Source organism: Eleginops maclovinus, chromosome 6, assembly GCF_036324505.1.
Source record: "Eleginops maclovinus isolate JMC-PN-2008 ecotype Puerto Natales chromosome 6, JC_Emac_rtc_rv5, whole genome shotgun sequence".
Taxonomy (NCBI): Eukaryota; Metazoa; Chordata; class Actinopteri; order Perciformes; family Eleginopidae; genus Eleginops; species Eleginops maclovinus.
This window is the reverse complement of record NC_086354.1, coordinates 21,276,828-21,291,945: the sequence shown is the minus strand read 5'-3', so window position 1 is coordinate 21,291,945 and position 15,118 is coordinate 21,276,828. Positions and strand designations below refer to the sequence as shown.

General features: G+C 40.9%; 2 protein-coding genes across 3 annotated transcripts in view; both read left to right on the top strand.

Annotated features, from left to right (window-relative positions):
* Positions 1-15,118, top strand: part of LOC134866476 (zinc finger protein GLIS1) — a 41,073-nt gene that overhangs the window by 4,839 nt on the left and 21,116 nt on the right. Inside the window, exon 2 of one of the 2 annotated variants that reach the window (XM_063886680.1) lies at positions 10,700-11,814. In XM_063886680.1, coding sequence (XP_063742750.1) covers positions 10,945-11,814 — 870 coding nt within the window. In that variant the 5' untranslated portion in view covers positions 10,700-10,944. The remainder of the gene's footprint in view (positions 1-10,699; positions 11,815-15,118) is intronic. The other variant, XM_063886681.1, reaches the window with a different exon arrangement.
* On the top strand, positions 12,414-15,015 carry LOC134866475 (general transcription factor II-I repeat domain-containing protein 2A-like). Its single transcript, XM_063886678.1, has 2 exons — positions 12,414-13,659; positions 13,928-15,015. Exons 1-2 carry the CDS (start codon positions 12,787-12,789, stop codon positions 14,900-14,902), a joined length of 1,848 nt encoding a protein of 615 aa, XP_063742748.1. The 5' UTR covers positions 12,414-12,786; the 3' UTR covers positions 14,903-15,015.

The window sequence follows — 15,118 nt, the reverse complement described above, 5'->3', positions numbered from 1 at the left end:
TCCAGCAGATATTGAACAACATCAGCATGTATTTGGAGTCATGTGTCTGGCATCTGAATTCATCTGAAACCAAAAGTCATTTTCCTTTTAGTTCTGGTTTATATTCCACCAACTCCTGAGGGAAATCTCTGGCTCTTTTAGCTGCTTAATGTTCCTTTATGTTCACCTCCCAGAAGTAACCGTGTCTGTCAGCTGTGTGATGCTGAGCAGAAAGCGTATAATACACGTTGTCATTGCAATTTTAATGTGAAAAATATTGATTAGCATTGCTTCAAGGATAGATTTACTTCTGCTGGCTAAATTAGTTTGACAACCTATTCATTCTACTTTATGAAGCTGTGGTGTATCAAGTTTGTAGATGATTACACAAGACATATATAAAGGATAACGCAGTAAGGCTAATTAATTTATATCCCATGAGGTCTTTGGTGGGAGGTGGGAGTTGCAGCAAGTACTATTAAATCAGTGCAACAGCAGAAAACTACATTACAGCATGCAAATTGGAAAATATAATGCAGGAAGGCAGAAGTGTCTTACACAATGAATGTGTTGCAGAGTAGGTAGTCGCAGCCAGTAGCAACATAATGTACTCTTTTTGTACTAGTTAGTTTTGGGGCACTTAAGAGAAGACCATGTAGAGGGGGGAATTGCAATAAGGTTTAAATATTATTACTGGGAGCCACATAAAGCTAACATACAAGCATAACAAATAAAGCAGTTAAATTAAAGGGATCTGTCAAGATTGATGACGCCTCGAAAAAACTGTAAAGCAGATGTAGAGCGTTTCATCCGCTCCCAGAGGAAATACCAATTTACATTTCAAAGTTTTAGTACAAAAAAAGTGTACTATAAAGGATCTAGAGGCCCAGCTAAAATCACAGGGAGAAATGTTGAATATAAACTGAAACGTGAGTTATACAGCGATGCTCAGACAGAAAATATGTTGGCCTGGAACAAGTGTATTTTTACAGTATTAATTCAAATTGAGTGAGTTTGCTTTTTTTCTCGTCACCGCACTCTCTCAGCTTCATTCCTTCCCCTGCGATCCCAAATGTAATGCAATACGACTCCAAAACTTTCACCGTCTTTTTTTAGAAAGCTAGGCTATTGTTTTCTGCTAGTAGTGGTCTGGCATACAAACCAGGTTCTCATATTAAGGCTGATCCCAATGCTTCAAAACCTTGGCCATTCAAATGCATTGTTCATTGTAAAAGTAAATTATTATATCTGTATAAATTGTTCACATTTGCAAATAAGAATTATAATCCCACATTATACATCATTGACATTATTTGTGTATTATTTGTTATTTTCAGAGCTGTTTGTTGGGTGAAGAGGTGTGTGTGTGTACAGTGGGTGTGGAGCATCCCCTCAGCTGTAGTGTTATTTTGTGCTTGCAACATCATTTGTTCCTCCTAACAGTACTTTAGTGTTCAGTTCAGTCACCCTGAACATAAGACAAATGTGTAAAGCCAAACCCATCTCCTTCTTCAGGACAGATAGGATGCTCAGATGGCTTTCTAACATGTCTTTTTCAGTGTAAACTGTGGAAAAAAGCAGCTGGAAATGACTTTCTGTAGACCTTTATAAGCTTACTTTATAAGTTTTACATCCTCTGTAACGGGATCAGATGGTGATAAAATACGTTCACCTTCGGCTGTTTCTCAAACAGAAGGAAATGCTGCTCCATTTATCAGCAAGCTAACAACGATAATAAAAGATAGTTAAACATGTTACACACATTATACACAGCTTGCTTGTTTTCTGACTCTGTTTTCTTTCTCTTTTAGTAGCCTGATTTGATCTCTTTTGTTACTTCTTTGGACAGTTCTTTGAAGTTTACCTACCGACTCACCTTTAGAGGGAAGCAAGGGGCCTGGCAACCTCTCATTGTGTTTATTATTTCACAGTGGTTTACTTATTATCCAAATAATGGTATTCCTTTTAAATTACGATGATAACACACTTTTGACTGCAGCCTTTGAGCCACTTAGCTGTTCCATTTAAAACCACACTCCTGTCCGCCTGATGAGTAAAATGAATTCTCCTATGCTATAATAAGGAGCAGTGCTTCATACTGACCTTGAAAGTGCTGCTTCACATAGTCCTGCCTGATCTATTGACAGAAACATTGAAGTTTCGCCAAACACACTTCTATAAAAACCCACTAGAGGCAAAACATCATCTATTTTTACGAGGTTTCAAAGAGCAGATACCATCCAAAATGTGTTTTCAAAGACACAGTGAAGTTGGTCAGTAGTACCACACCAGACTCAGTCCATCATAGCAGAGTTTTAGCAGACGTCTTGAGAAGCCGCTCCTATTTCAAGAAGCTGGCAGGCCTCGGACTCTTAAGTCCAGTCCATAGGCTTCTGCTGTATCTGGTTCACGGGCTCTGCTCACACTGTCTTGTGGTTTGGACCGATCCACTGTCATTTCACTGGAATTTCCTGCCATCTGCGCTCAGTCAGAGTTTCTCACAGATCCACACCTGCTTGTAAATGTTTAGCTGTGCCAAGAGGAGAGCACGAAGGGATAGGTGAGCACTGACGGAGGCAGAGGTTTTGGTTTGTGGGACTTAAACTCACTTGTTTGTTAAGGAAATGGAATTTTTCATTGCAGACAGCACTTTAGCTGATGCTGAAACAGCATGATGTTAACATCAATCTAAGAAAATCACTTAAACATGTTCACATTTCCACAACTCATTAGTTATTTCCTGTAATTTTACTCATATTTACTACATACCGGATTTGAGATCCTTGGCTTCACCTAAAGTAACAATACAACAATATAAAAATCCTTTGACATTTTAAAACCTTGCCTTAGGCTTTGAGAGGCTGGGATGGACATTTTATGGAACACATGATTACCATGGTATTCTAGGAAACAATCGGCAGTTATGGGTAATTAAAATAATTGATAATTGCAGCATGGTTGTTTAGTACTTAAGTCTCATGATTTCTTTCCTTAAATTTGACAATGAGAAGTACAAGTTAGGATAGGATTTATTCCATGAAGCCATCCGCTGGTTAGCTTAGCTTACCAGAAAGACTGTAAATGGGGAGAAGCCTGACTTGTGTTGCTGTGATTATGATTTCAGAAATGGGAGGAGAAAGCTGTTATCATAGCTGTGCTTTGGTTGTTATGATTATGGTTTTGGTCCACCGTTACAATGGGTAACTATATCAAGGGATTGTGTCTATGAGTGCAATTTCAGGGGATCAGTAGTTATGAAATATTGAGAGTAAAAATGCAGTATTACATCATGCATTAAAGAGTATGCTGCATTTTTCTGCTGCAGTTGTTTGATGCCAAGTCAGTTTTGACCACTTAATATTCGCTGAGTCGTTTGAACAACGCATTATTGTCTTGTGTTTTGTATGTTTAGTGTTCATCAGCAAAAATGTGATAGATATCTAAAAACAGCAACAGTTCCCTCTAAACTGTAGCTTAGCAGAGGTGTGAAGTAGCATTACAGGGAAATACTCAGGTGTGGAACCCCCCACTCAAGTACAGAATCTGAGTAAAGGTTTCTACCCTCTCTGTGAAAAGAATGGAAAAAACAGACACAAGAAGAATTTTAGAAAGAACAGCCAGTAAAAATAAACAAGGAGAGAAAGCTCTTCTGTTCAGAGATGTAGTACATTGCACATTTCTAAAAACTCAATTTGAAGAAGAGCCCCGGGAGGATCGCTGTGTGTGAAGTTAACAGCAATTCAAGCCTCATGCTAAGATGACATGCATGAGTTCTCGTCCAATAACACATTCTTATTTTGTGCAACAGGAGACTGTGTTATTCACCTGCTCCCACTGAGTTCACTCTGACCCAAACTGCCTCTCAAAATCTGAAAAGTGCCAAAGAATGTATTTTTGGCAACAACAGAACAAAACAGCCCGTGGTGTTATCGAATTGGGTGTGTTTGATATCAATGAAACAAATGATCACACTTATCAAAATAACTGAGGAGATTTGATAAACAACGCTTACACTGTGAGAAGTTTAGGATTGACCACACTGATCATGCACATGAGTTGAGGTCAGTCAGGGGATAAATCACTTATTGGGTCTGCTAGGACATCACTGCATTTAAGTGGCTCAGTAAGTAGGGGCTTGGACTGGGAATCGTAGGGTCGCTGGTTCAAGTCCCCGAACAGACTTGAAAGAATATGGAAAGTGGACTGCTACTTGGAGAGGTCCCAGTTCACCTCCTAGGCCCTGCTGTGGTGCCCTTGAGCAAGGCACCGGACACATCCAATCCCCCCTCCCCATTGCTCCCCGGGCACTGCACAATAGTTGCCCACTGCTCCTAGTACTAGGATGGGTTAAATGCAGAGGACCAATTTCACTGTGTGTGCTCTGCTGTGTGCATGCATGTGACTAATAAAGAGGGTTTCATCCTCCGATTCGATTCTATCTAGCTATCTCTTGCGTTTAAATAAATGCTACCATGTTCATGAGGGAATTTAATGTTTAATAGTCTAAGAATACATTTGAAACATCCACTGTTTTCTGTATAAAGATATATTTACATGCATGTTGATGCAAGACTATGGGAAACAACAAATACGGTGAGTTTATTATGTGAATTACCAGAAATACAGAGGCTGCAGCACTAGTTTCTGAACCTTATAAGAACAACAATTAAAGTTTGCGTTGTTGGAAATACAAATCTTATATCTCAGGCTGTATCCAACAATGCTCAATCAATAAGAAGGCTATTAAAAAGGGAAATCAGTCATGTTAAAATATAACTTAGGATGAAATAATATCACTGTGTGGTAGACAGTATCTCACATGGATAGATGTAATATTTGTGCCTGATGAGAAAGGTGTTCATATATCCTTAATATTCCTAAGTATCAGTCCTATATAACTATCCATCCTCAAGCTGTTGGCTCACCCTACTGCATCTTCTCAAGTGAGATCTGGTGGATGATTTGTGCTTTATTCTCATGCACACATCTGGAGGAAAGCAACCGCACTGTTAAGGATACTGTATGATATGGATCTCTTACTCGATCCTTGGAAACCTTTTGGGGAATCTAGGAAAATCAAAAGATAGTTTTTTGGGGAGACAAACCTGATACGTGCATGTGAGATTTAGTATAGTACATATCTGTGGAGGAAGGTTTTCCTCTATAGAGTTGGATCGTCGGTTGACTTTGTCCTGTTGTTCTGCTAAATGTTCACGTTTTTTTTGCCATGTACCTTCATTGGATCTTGATTTGTGGCTTTAAGAGAAACGCATACCATTCTGCTTTTCCGTCCTGCATCATTTCTGCCTCTTCCAGCTGGAGTATCGATATAACCAGGGGATGGAAGAGTAATCACCTCCTCTGTTTGGGTCTTTACATTTTAAATTCCTCACTTCATTTTTAAGCTCTGTTTCCACAGGCATCAGTGGTTTTGTCACCAAGACCTTGAGCAAAGCCTCAACATTTAGACATGACTTAGTGGCATTGGCATCGGCATTGGAGTTTGTCACGGTATTCCTGCAGCTTCTGATCACTCTCTTTAAACGGAGCAGAGATTTCTATTTGCTGTGTCTTGAAGTTTCTGGAAAAATCATCATCAGCACCTTTTTTCTGTAGACTTGGCTGCAGGATTCAGACTGGCACACTGAGACGTCATGTTCAGGAACGATGTGGCAACCTTTTCAGTCATGTGTCAATCATTAGTGACTTGAATGTCTTTAGACTCTACACCTGGACATTAGCAGGACCTTACTGTCCATGTGTGTTTGACTGCCTATCCGCACTGAAGGTCAAAGGGAAGTAAATTGTCTTTGCAGCCTTCCCGTTCACAGCAGACCTTTTATTTTTTTTAAAGTCAGCCTCACAGGTCATCCAGTCTTATGCTAAAATCTATGTTATCCTTGTTCTGGTCAGATTTGTACTTTGCAAAGCTAAAAAAATCCATTTTTGATTTAATGCCTCCCATTTAATTCAACAGGATGAAATTGTTTGCTTGGACCTTGCAATACTTATACAAATCACCATTGATTTTTTTTTTTAAAGTGTGGAATTGAGTTTATATAAGTTTAGGCACAACAAAAATGTCTTCTCTTCTGTCACACTTACCTTTTGCTTGCATGTTCTTGTTGGCCAATTGCTGAACAGACCAATACTCTATTTTTCCTTGGGGTGGGGTTTGAAGCGATGCTAGAACAATTTTACAGTTTTCCCAGTTTTTCATTTTTCCTGTTCTGGGATGCTGGCATGGACATGATGACAGATTGTGCTCTGAGTGGAGAAATGTTTGTACAGTCGACGTCTGATAAAAAACATAGAATTTGTGTCGTATAGCCTCCCATACACCTTAGACAATTAGGGTACAATTATCAAAAGGGATTGTGTGGCTTATCAACAGTTAATACTCAGTTAAAATTCAGTTTTTGAGGAGGAAGATATATCACCTCCAATCAACAGTCTGCGTCTCTGTGCAGCTCTCAGTGTCAGGTCAGCAGCTCCAGGTTGGGCCTCTCCCCTCAGGATAAATAAATGTTTCAGGAGGCTTCACCTCATGATCCTCTTGTTTAAGTTTCTCAGCTGAAGCTGTTTGACAGCTCGGTTTGCTGTGAAATGTTATAATACTGGAAGAAGACAAAACAAAAACAGAACATTCTCAGCTGCTATGCATATTAATTACAAAGTGCAGCATGTTTTCAGGAGAACAAACTCCACAGCATATCCTCTAACAGTCGGACCTAAATTGACCCCCCTAGTTTGAACATAAAATCCAGCTGTTCCTCCCACAGCAGGCAGAACTGTGTTCCAAGCTCAGCATTGTGTTTGATCTGAAATATCTTTGGTATTGCATTACTTTCTTGACTTTGAATTTCCTTTTGAGTGATATTGTTTGTGAAGTCATTTGTCCTGAGTCTTCCGACACTTTGAACTGAGCCGGTGAAATGTGCAGTGATTTTCTGCCAATTGAGAAACATAACGAAAGGGACATTGAACAAGTGAGAAAATGAACTTTTGATGTCCCGCAGGTGTGCAAACAAGACGAGTACGACTGTTTTTATTTTTATTTTGGCGTTCAAATGATCGTTGGAGACTCAAGATGCGTAGTGAAACATTTTGTGAGTATCTGCATGTAAAAAGGGTCTGTTAGTAAAGCCCTGTTGCTTAATATTTAAGGATATCGAGAGCTTTTTTATAGAGTTTGGATTTTACAGCGGAAGCAGTGGTTGTATCTGCAAGCTTTGCTTCCTGAAGTGTTGTGCCTGTGGAAAATGAATAAGAAACCCCTTCCTGTCTCTCAAAAGTAACCCTCTCTTTTCATCTGCACCTGCACAGTGTCTGCCAGTAGAAAACTGAAGTCCTTCTGTATGTTGCCATATGATGGATGTGTGTAGTGTAAGAATGTAAAGCAGGCAACTCCCTCAATTTCCTCTGAATAAATAAATGTTGATGACCAGAAAGTAAAGTGATTTATAAGCACATTAATAGCCCACAAAATTGGTTTCACTGAATTAAAAACTTAGACCCTGAGGCACAAATTATTTATTGAAGTGTAAGCCTTCACTCTCCGGCCAACTCTCTCCGTCCCTGGGATACCAGACTCTCCTGTCGCTTATAAAAACAAGAGCGACAGTTGTGAAACGCCTTACGTAATTCACATGTTTTCTTTAATGGTCAGCCAGGCACATTTATGAGAGTTTGTTCTCCTGCAAACATATTGTCCTAACCTGGAATATACTGCACCTGTGGGCATGTCCAACCACAAAACCTGTCCCTATGTATTTCTTTAAATCCAAGAACTAAGATTTACTACGCTTATTTTCCCTCTTAAACGCATAAAAGATCATATGATTTATATAGGAATGCAATAAAAAGCAATGACAGGATTGCAAATCAGTACATGGAAACACATGATGCTGATCCCATATGTCTCTGTGATCGTTTATTGGAAGTCATGTGTGACACTAAGTCATTGCTCAAAGGATATGGCCAAACAATACGAGTACAACCATAAAAACCAACTGATCTCATGCTGTACATGTAGCAGAAAGAATACCACAACATTACCATGAAACCTTTTCAATAATTGCTCTTTTATAGATTTATATGTTGCTCTTCCATAGATTTTGAAAACAAAAAAATAATTTAATAAAAAAATATCTTATTTTGGGATATTTATTATTCTGAACGACATTTCAAATGACTTGTGAAAAGGGTCTTTGTCACAAAACAAAACAAAGTAAATGTAATGTAAAAGCAGAGGTTAGCAGTAGTGACAGGCTGCTTTTGGTCCGACTGACAATATTGTTCAATGTTTTCAACCATTAAACGTTTTTAGATTTAAGGAGAGGGAAACAAACTAAATGTATAAATAGAAAATTCAGATTTTCCTAGATAATAATGTTCACATGCACCTGATGAACTCTGTGTTTTTTGCTCAAACAGAGTCTTTACAAAACAATCATCAGATTTCACTGTGTAAATGAATTTGATATGTATTAGTAACATTCATAAGTGCCAATTCCGAAGCAACTTCAGCAACAGATCTCAGTCTGAAGCCGCCAATCCTCCCGACACCTCTGTAACGACACAAGGATTATTGAGGAAGGACAGGATGAGGAAACTGGATTTTGATTACCCTGTGAGTTCACATCAGTCATCTCAATAAGGATCCTTTTCCCCTGTTTCACTTGAACCAAAAAGCACAAAAAAGGGTTTGTAATTCAAGAACCTAAAGTGCTTATTGTTGAGACAAGTACACATTTGCTTGTCCTGAAACGCCACAGCTGTGTTTAGCTAACCTCAGCAAGTGAGTCTTTAAAGGACACCACATGAGATGAGCCTGCTATTTTATAAAGTTTGCTGGCTCAGTTGAGGCTTTGTGGGACACTTTTCTTAGTTTTACTGTCTGGCTCTTCTTTCTGGATGAGCACCATAGTCGTTTGAGAACAGACACTGCTAAAATAAAATTCCCATTTTGCTATATTTGCTTCTGGAATTCACTCTGGTACTTTTTTTAGCATCAAACCAGCACTCACGTTATCATTAAATCTGACATAATTCAACAGTTCGATAAGTAAATAGATTGTTTTTTCAGATGTATTGTTTGATTTTGGTTAATCTAATGTTTTTCTATACATCTCATATCCCACAGTTTGCCCTCAAAGCTCTTAAATTGGTTTTAGCTCTCAAAGCTAACAAGCACTAGGTGGCAATTAGGATATTTCAAACATACCAAACCCCTTCTGCTCAAAGGAATTAGTATCCAGTTCAACTTGTTGACATACAGACACATCGCAACCTCTCTAATTAAGATTCAACCACAGTTCCCATGACTGCTCTGCAACATCACTCTGGTGTGTGTGTGTGTGTGTGTGTGTGTGTGTGTGTGTGTGTGTGTGTGTGTGTATAGGGGGGGGGGGGAACTCCAGCGATTTACGGGAAGAATCATAAAACTTTAACCCAGACTATACCAGGAAACTACAGGCATGAACCTACACTTAGTGACTCTTTCGTCAGCTAATATAACTACAAACGTGAAGTTACTCATCGTCCTCGCTGTGTCCGTTTATATCTCGTGAAATAACCGTCCCATTGAACGTTTCTGATGACTAACTACACACCGCGGGGGTCCTGTAGTAGATCATCAATACCTGGCAGTGTAAAAGTTTTCTAATAAACATTCAACGACTATAGCACAGTGGAGCTTCTGTGTGTGACAGAGGCAGTGGCACTTCTGTGTGCCCCACTATTTTCCAGCCCCACCATCCTGAGATGTGGCCCATTACTCGTCCTCCGTTAGAAGCATCTGGACCAGGTTCCAGGCAATCTGCTGCCACACAACGACTGGTTGTTTGCTGCAGGGGTGGCCCTAATGCAGTAATGAATCAGCCCCGACTGTAACAGCGGCTCAAAGGAAACCAAATATTCCCCGAGTCGCTGCAGCGTCGCACTCTGAGCCGTTTGATTGAATCCTGCTGACAAGGAGGTCGGGCACGCTGTTTGTTTTAGTTTCACTTCATCTGGGGCCGTCTCTGCCAGGCGACTTGGTCCATTTGTTGTGAATTATTGAATGCAGTGTTGCCCATGGCTGGAAAATGTTTGCAGTGTGACAACTTCTGTGTTTCAAGTCTGACTCAGATATTTGCAACATCCATTTACATTTACTGCCATTACTTACCTAAGGAAATATAAGTAACTCACTTTTTACCCATAACTACTGTTGTATTGTAGACTATTACTGATGAATTCATGTTATTTTGATCTTTAATGGGGTATTGGGGTATAATAATTGAGTAGTTTAATATATGTTTTATGTGCAAAACGTATGAGGAACTTGCATAACATCATAAGTGTTTATATTTTATCCACCAGGAAGAGAAATATTAAGAGAAGGTCCAGAAAATACAGATTTGTTTAAAAAAAAACTCTTTGTTTTTTCCTCTTTTAATCATGGATTTCTCAATGTATCTTTATCCCTATGTTTGGAACCACAGCACTAAGCTGTATATAAATGAGCTGCCCTTATTTACTTTTTCTTTACACACTTGCTTTTAATACAGAACACTAGCTTTACATTTTTGCATTGGTTCATAGTGAAGGATCCCGTTTCTTCTTCACCCGCTGTTTCTCAAATCTCTGTTGAGATACGTCACAGAGAGTGTTTTGTTTTCATATTTCTTTACTCTTTTGAGATGACTCATTTGGGTTTGGTTTCTGTCTCCTGCAGTGCAGCACGAGAGATGACTGACCAGGCAGCAGTTTGGAACAAATGACAGAAGATTACACATGCTGGGTTTCAAATAAGAAGATGCCGGCAGCAGAAAGTGAACGTAATTTGATCACATTTAAGAGTAAGAAGATGCTGTTGACCGTTTTACCTCCGATGGATGCCTGAAGTGTCTCCAGCAGAATCAGCAGCAGCTATTTAACTGAAAGGATCTCTTGGTGGAAGTCTGCCAGCGGGGGGCCAGGATGTGGCCCCCTGACCTCGGGCCTCCAGACGTCCAGCTGACTCTTCCTGGTTTCGGGAGTGTGTTTGAGGATGCAGAGGACCCTCAGGCGCCGCTGTCTTCTGGTGGCTTCTGTCAGTCCTCTATACAGTCAGGTGGTCTTGGTATGTGCTGTCTTCCGAGGACTTCCCTGTCCTCGCTGGGCCGCGACCTCACCTCCCACATAGAAAAGACAATGGAGGACTTTGCAACCCCGGGGCACACAGATCCTAAAAACAACACCCAGAGGTTCAGTTGTTACCCCCAGCCCTCCCTCCCGTTATCCTACATGCTCACTAGCTGTACCACATTGCCTCCTTTTGGCTCTCCACCCTCCTCTCTTCCCTCTTCCTTCTCCTCGTCATCTTTATTTTTCTCCTCTTCCTTGCCTCTTTCTGATGTACCTGGTGGCAACAAGACTCCTCATCTCCAGCAAAAGATACAGGAAGAGTATCTCCCAATAAAGCAAGAGCCTGCAGATGATTTCTCGCCGTGTAAGAGGGAACAGTTTCAAAACAAAAACCAGCAGGGGGAGCTGTTCCATGTGGGCCAGACCTTCAAAGGTCAGGAAGGCACCCTACTTCATATCCCGAGGCTTAACGGACCCGGAGGCCAGGACCCTGCAGTGGACCAGCAGGACCAGCCGTGTCACTGGATCGACTGCAACGCCACCTACTGCAGCCAGGAAGAGCTGGTGAGGCACATCGAGAAGGTGCACATCGACCAACGCAAAGGAGAAGAGTTTTCCTGTTTCTGGGCCGGCTGCGTGCGACGCAACAAACCCTTCAACGCTCGCTACAAGCTGCTTATCCACATGAGGGTCCACTCTGGAGAGAAACCCAATAAATGCATGGTGAGTCGGCCTTCTTTTGTCTGGTTGATCACAATAACGTTTTTATGATTACTACAGAAAAACAGAACATGTTTATTTTTATCACTAAATCAGACTCGATGAGATGAAGTTCAAAAAAACATTCAAATATTTACAAGACGGTCATAACGGAGTCCCTGCTTTAAACATCGGTGGTAGCTCAATGTCATGTTTTGATGTCAGAAATGAATGATTCTTTCCTAACTTGTTGTTGCTTCATGTTTATTCTCTTTGTAGTTGTTGTGTATTTCCATTGGATGGGAACTGATAACCAGCTTAAGCTTTTAATAGCTTATGTTGGGTTGGTCCATGCTAATATAGTTGTAGTGCAGATTCCTATTGAATTTGAGATGCAAACTCACTTGCCCTTGGTCTTACCCTATATATAAAACAGGTGAAAGAAATAGTAATAGGAGCAGAAAGAGAATATAAATGAACACAAATCAAGGCAAATAAACAGGTTTGAAGTGTTAAAGGCCCTATAGCTCCACGTGGACTGATGCTTCAACAGCTGAGTCATCAAGTTCACACCTAGATGAAAGAGTGAAAAATGACTGGCCTTTCAACTGACCACTAGAGATGCTGTAGAGCAGGGGTCACCAACGCGTCGCCCGCGGGCGCCATGGCGCCCTCGAGGACTACTTGAGTCGCCCGCGAAGGCCTGTTCTAAAATAGCCTAGTTCTCACGTGACACACAACTTTATTTTATTCGTTGTTAAACTTTCTATTATTTTTAAATATATTGCATTGCTTGTAAGAAGATAACAATATGCAGTATGCACGCATATAAACATATGCCTACTTATAAAACGTAATTTGTGTAAAATAAAATGCTTCAGATTACGTAGATTGGACCTAGCTGGTCTCCACGACAACCGTTGCGTGGAGACCGAGTCCAGTCAGTGCAGTGAAGCGAAGTCAAGATGAACGGATGATTACAATTTAATCGAAAACATGGCAGAAAAAAGAAAGAGAACGTATTATTTTCACGGTGAATGGGAGCAAGAGTTTTTTTTTACCACTGTAAAAGATGCCTGCGTGTGTCTCATTTGCCGGGCGACTGTGGCGATACCAAAGCGGCACAATGTTGAGAGGCATTTCAAGACCTGTCACGCAAGCTACCATGCTAACTACCCACCGGGCAGCGCACTACGAGTGGAAAAAGTAAGTGAGCTAAAGGCAGGATTGTGCAAGCAACAGTCTTTTTTCACAAGACCAGCTAAAAAATCTCAGAAAGCTACCGAAGCCTCGTTCAGAGCAACAGAACACCTGATAAAGAAGAAGAAGGCATTTACAGATGGAGACCTTTTCAAGGAAACGATGATGATAGTTCTGAACACTGTGCTTAAAGACGAGAAATATGGGAAGGAAGTGCTCTCTTCTGTAGCTGATGTTCAAATGGGGGCAAGCACAATGGTCAGGAGAGTGACAGCAATGTCCGACAACTTGACTGATCAGCTGGACCAGGATCTCAGGGAGTGCAGGTGGTTCAGCATCCAATGTGATGAGTCCATCGACAGCAGCAGCACGGCGCAGCTGATGATGTTTGTTCGGATGGTGTTTCAAGATTTCTCTACAAAAGAGGAACTTCTCACACTACTCCCCCTAAAAACCAGCACAAGGGGGGTTGATATCTACAACGCGGTGAAGGAGTTTTTCAACAACAGAAACATACCACTGGAAAAGCTGGTGTCGATTACCACCGATGGGGCTCCTGCGATGACCGGACGGCATGCAGGGTTCATCGCGCTCTGTAAAAGCGACCCAGCGTTCCCGAAATTCGTACAGTACCACTGCATCATTCACCAGCAGGCCTTATGTGCAAAGGTGCGTTTTCATTTTGTATTTTATTAATTTATGTTATCCTTGTTGTAGGCCTAATATCCTATTTGTAATTATGAGTAGGCCTATTGGGCATATTTTACGCATCTGCTTGTAGACCGGCCCCTACTGCGCTTTTTGGTCGTTAGAGTCAACTTCATAGTTGTGATACGGCGCTATATAAATACATTTTGTTTTGTATTGTATTGTATTGTATTGTATTGTTATTGTTTTTAAGTGCTTTGAGTAAGAGTGATTTTATTTTATTTTTAAGGTGATCGGCTTCGAGCACGTAATGACTCCTGTTGTGAGGATCATAAACAGCATCCGTTCCAAAGCTAAACAACACCGAAGTTTCAAGGTGATGTTGGCGGAGCTGTCGGCTGAATATGGGGACCTGCTTCTCCACACGGACATCCGATGGCTCAGCAGAGGACGGATTCTGCTCCGGTTTTTGTCGCTGTTGAGGGAGATCAAAGATTTTATGAAATCTAGAGACGAAGACACATCGCTGCTGGAGGACGTTGCGTGGCTACTAGACCTGGCATTTCTGACGGACATTACTGGAAAACTGAACAATCTGAACTGTGCGCTGCAAGGCAAAGGTAAGACTGTTGCCGACATGATCAGTGCTTTAAATGCGTTTAAAGCACAGATGAGCATTTTCTCTGCGCATTTACAGAGAAAAAAGGTGCTGCACTTCCCCTCTTTGCAGATGGTGCTGAACGACAATACCTCTGCGTCTGAGATTTTTGGCAACGCTGCCGAAAAATACACTCAAGTCATAAACAGGGTTGGGCAAGAGTTTGAGAATAGGTTTTGTGACATTGATAAACTTGAGCCATGTGTGTCGTTCGTTTCGAATCCATTTATAAACGTGGACACAACGTCCATTGCTGAGCAACTAAGTGCAATGTTCAGCTTGGATGCTGGGCAGGTGGAAATAGAAATAGTGACACTGCAGAATGACATTCGCCTCAAAGCCCACCAGGCTGCAGCAAACTTTTGGGGCCTTGTTGATACTGAAAAGTACAGTGGTCTGTGCACAGCAGCAATGAAGGTTGCCAGTCTGTTTGGGTCTACCTATCTTTGTGAATCAGCCTTTTCTGACATGAATTTCATAAAAAACGAACACAGAACACGGCTCACTGATGCACATCTGCAAGACTCACTCAGACTTGCAGTGTCAAATTACAGCCCAGATTACGAGGCCCTGGTTGCCAGCATGCAATGCCAGGCTTCCCATTAAAACTTATGAAAGATTGTGATGGATTAAATAGGCCTATAAATACTTTTGTTTAATGTTATGTTGTTCTGTTTGATGGTGATTACAGTGAAATAGAAATAAAGTGCTGATTTTGATATTTGTCTGTTTCCTTCCTTTTTAAGCCATTATTGATAATTAGGCCTATTGTGCAAATTTGTTAAAATGAGCAGTGTCCTCAAACAGGTGAATATAACTAAT

Bases quoted from the DNA above. Each gene is read 5' to 3' on its own strand.
- LOC134866475 (XM_063886678.1), top strand. From the start codon at position 12,787: ATGGCAGAAAAAAGAAAGAGAACGTATTATTTTCACGGTGAATGGGAG. The intron at 13,660-13,927 runs GTGCGTTTTCAT...TTTATTTTTAAG, and splicing joins AGCAGGCCTTATGTGCAAAG to GTGATCGGCTTCGAGCACGT.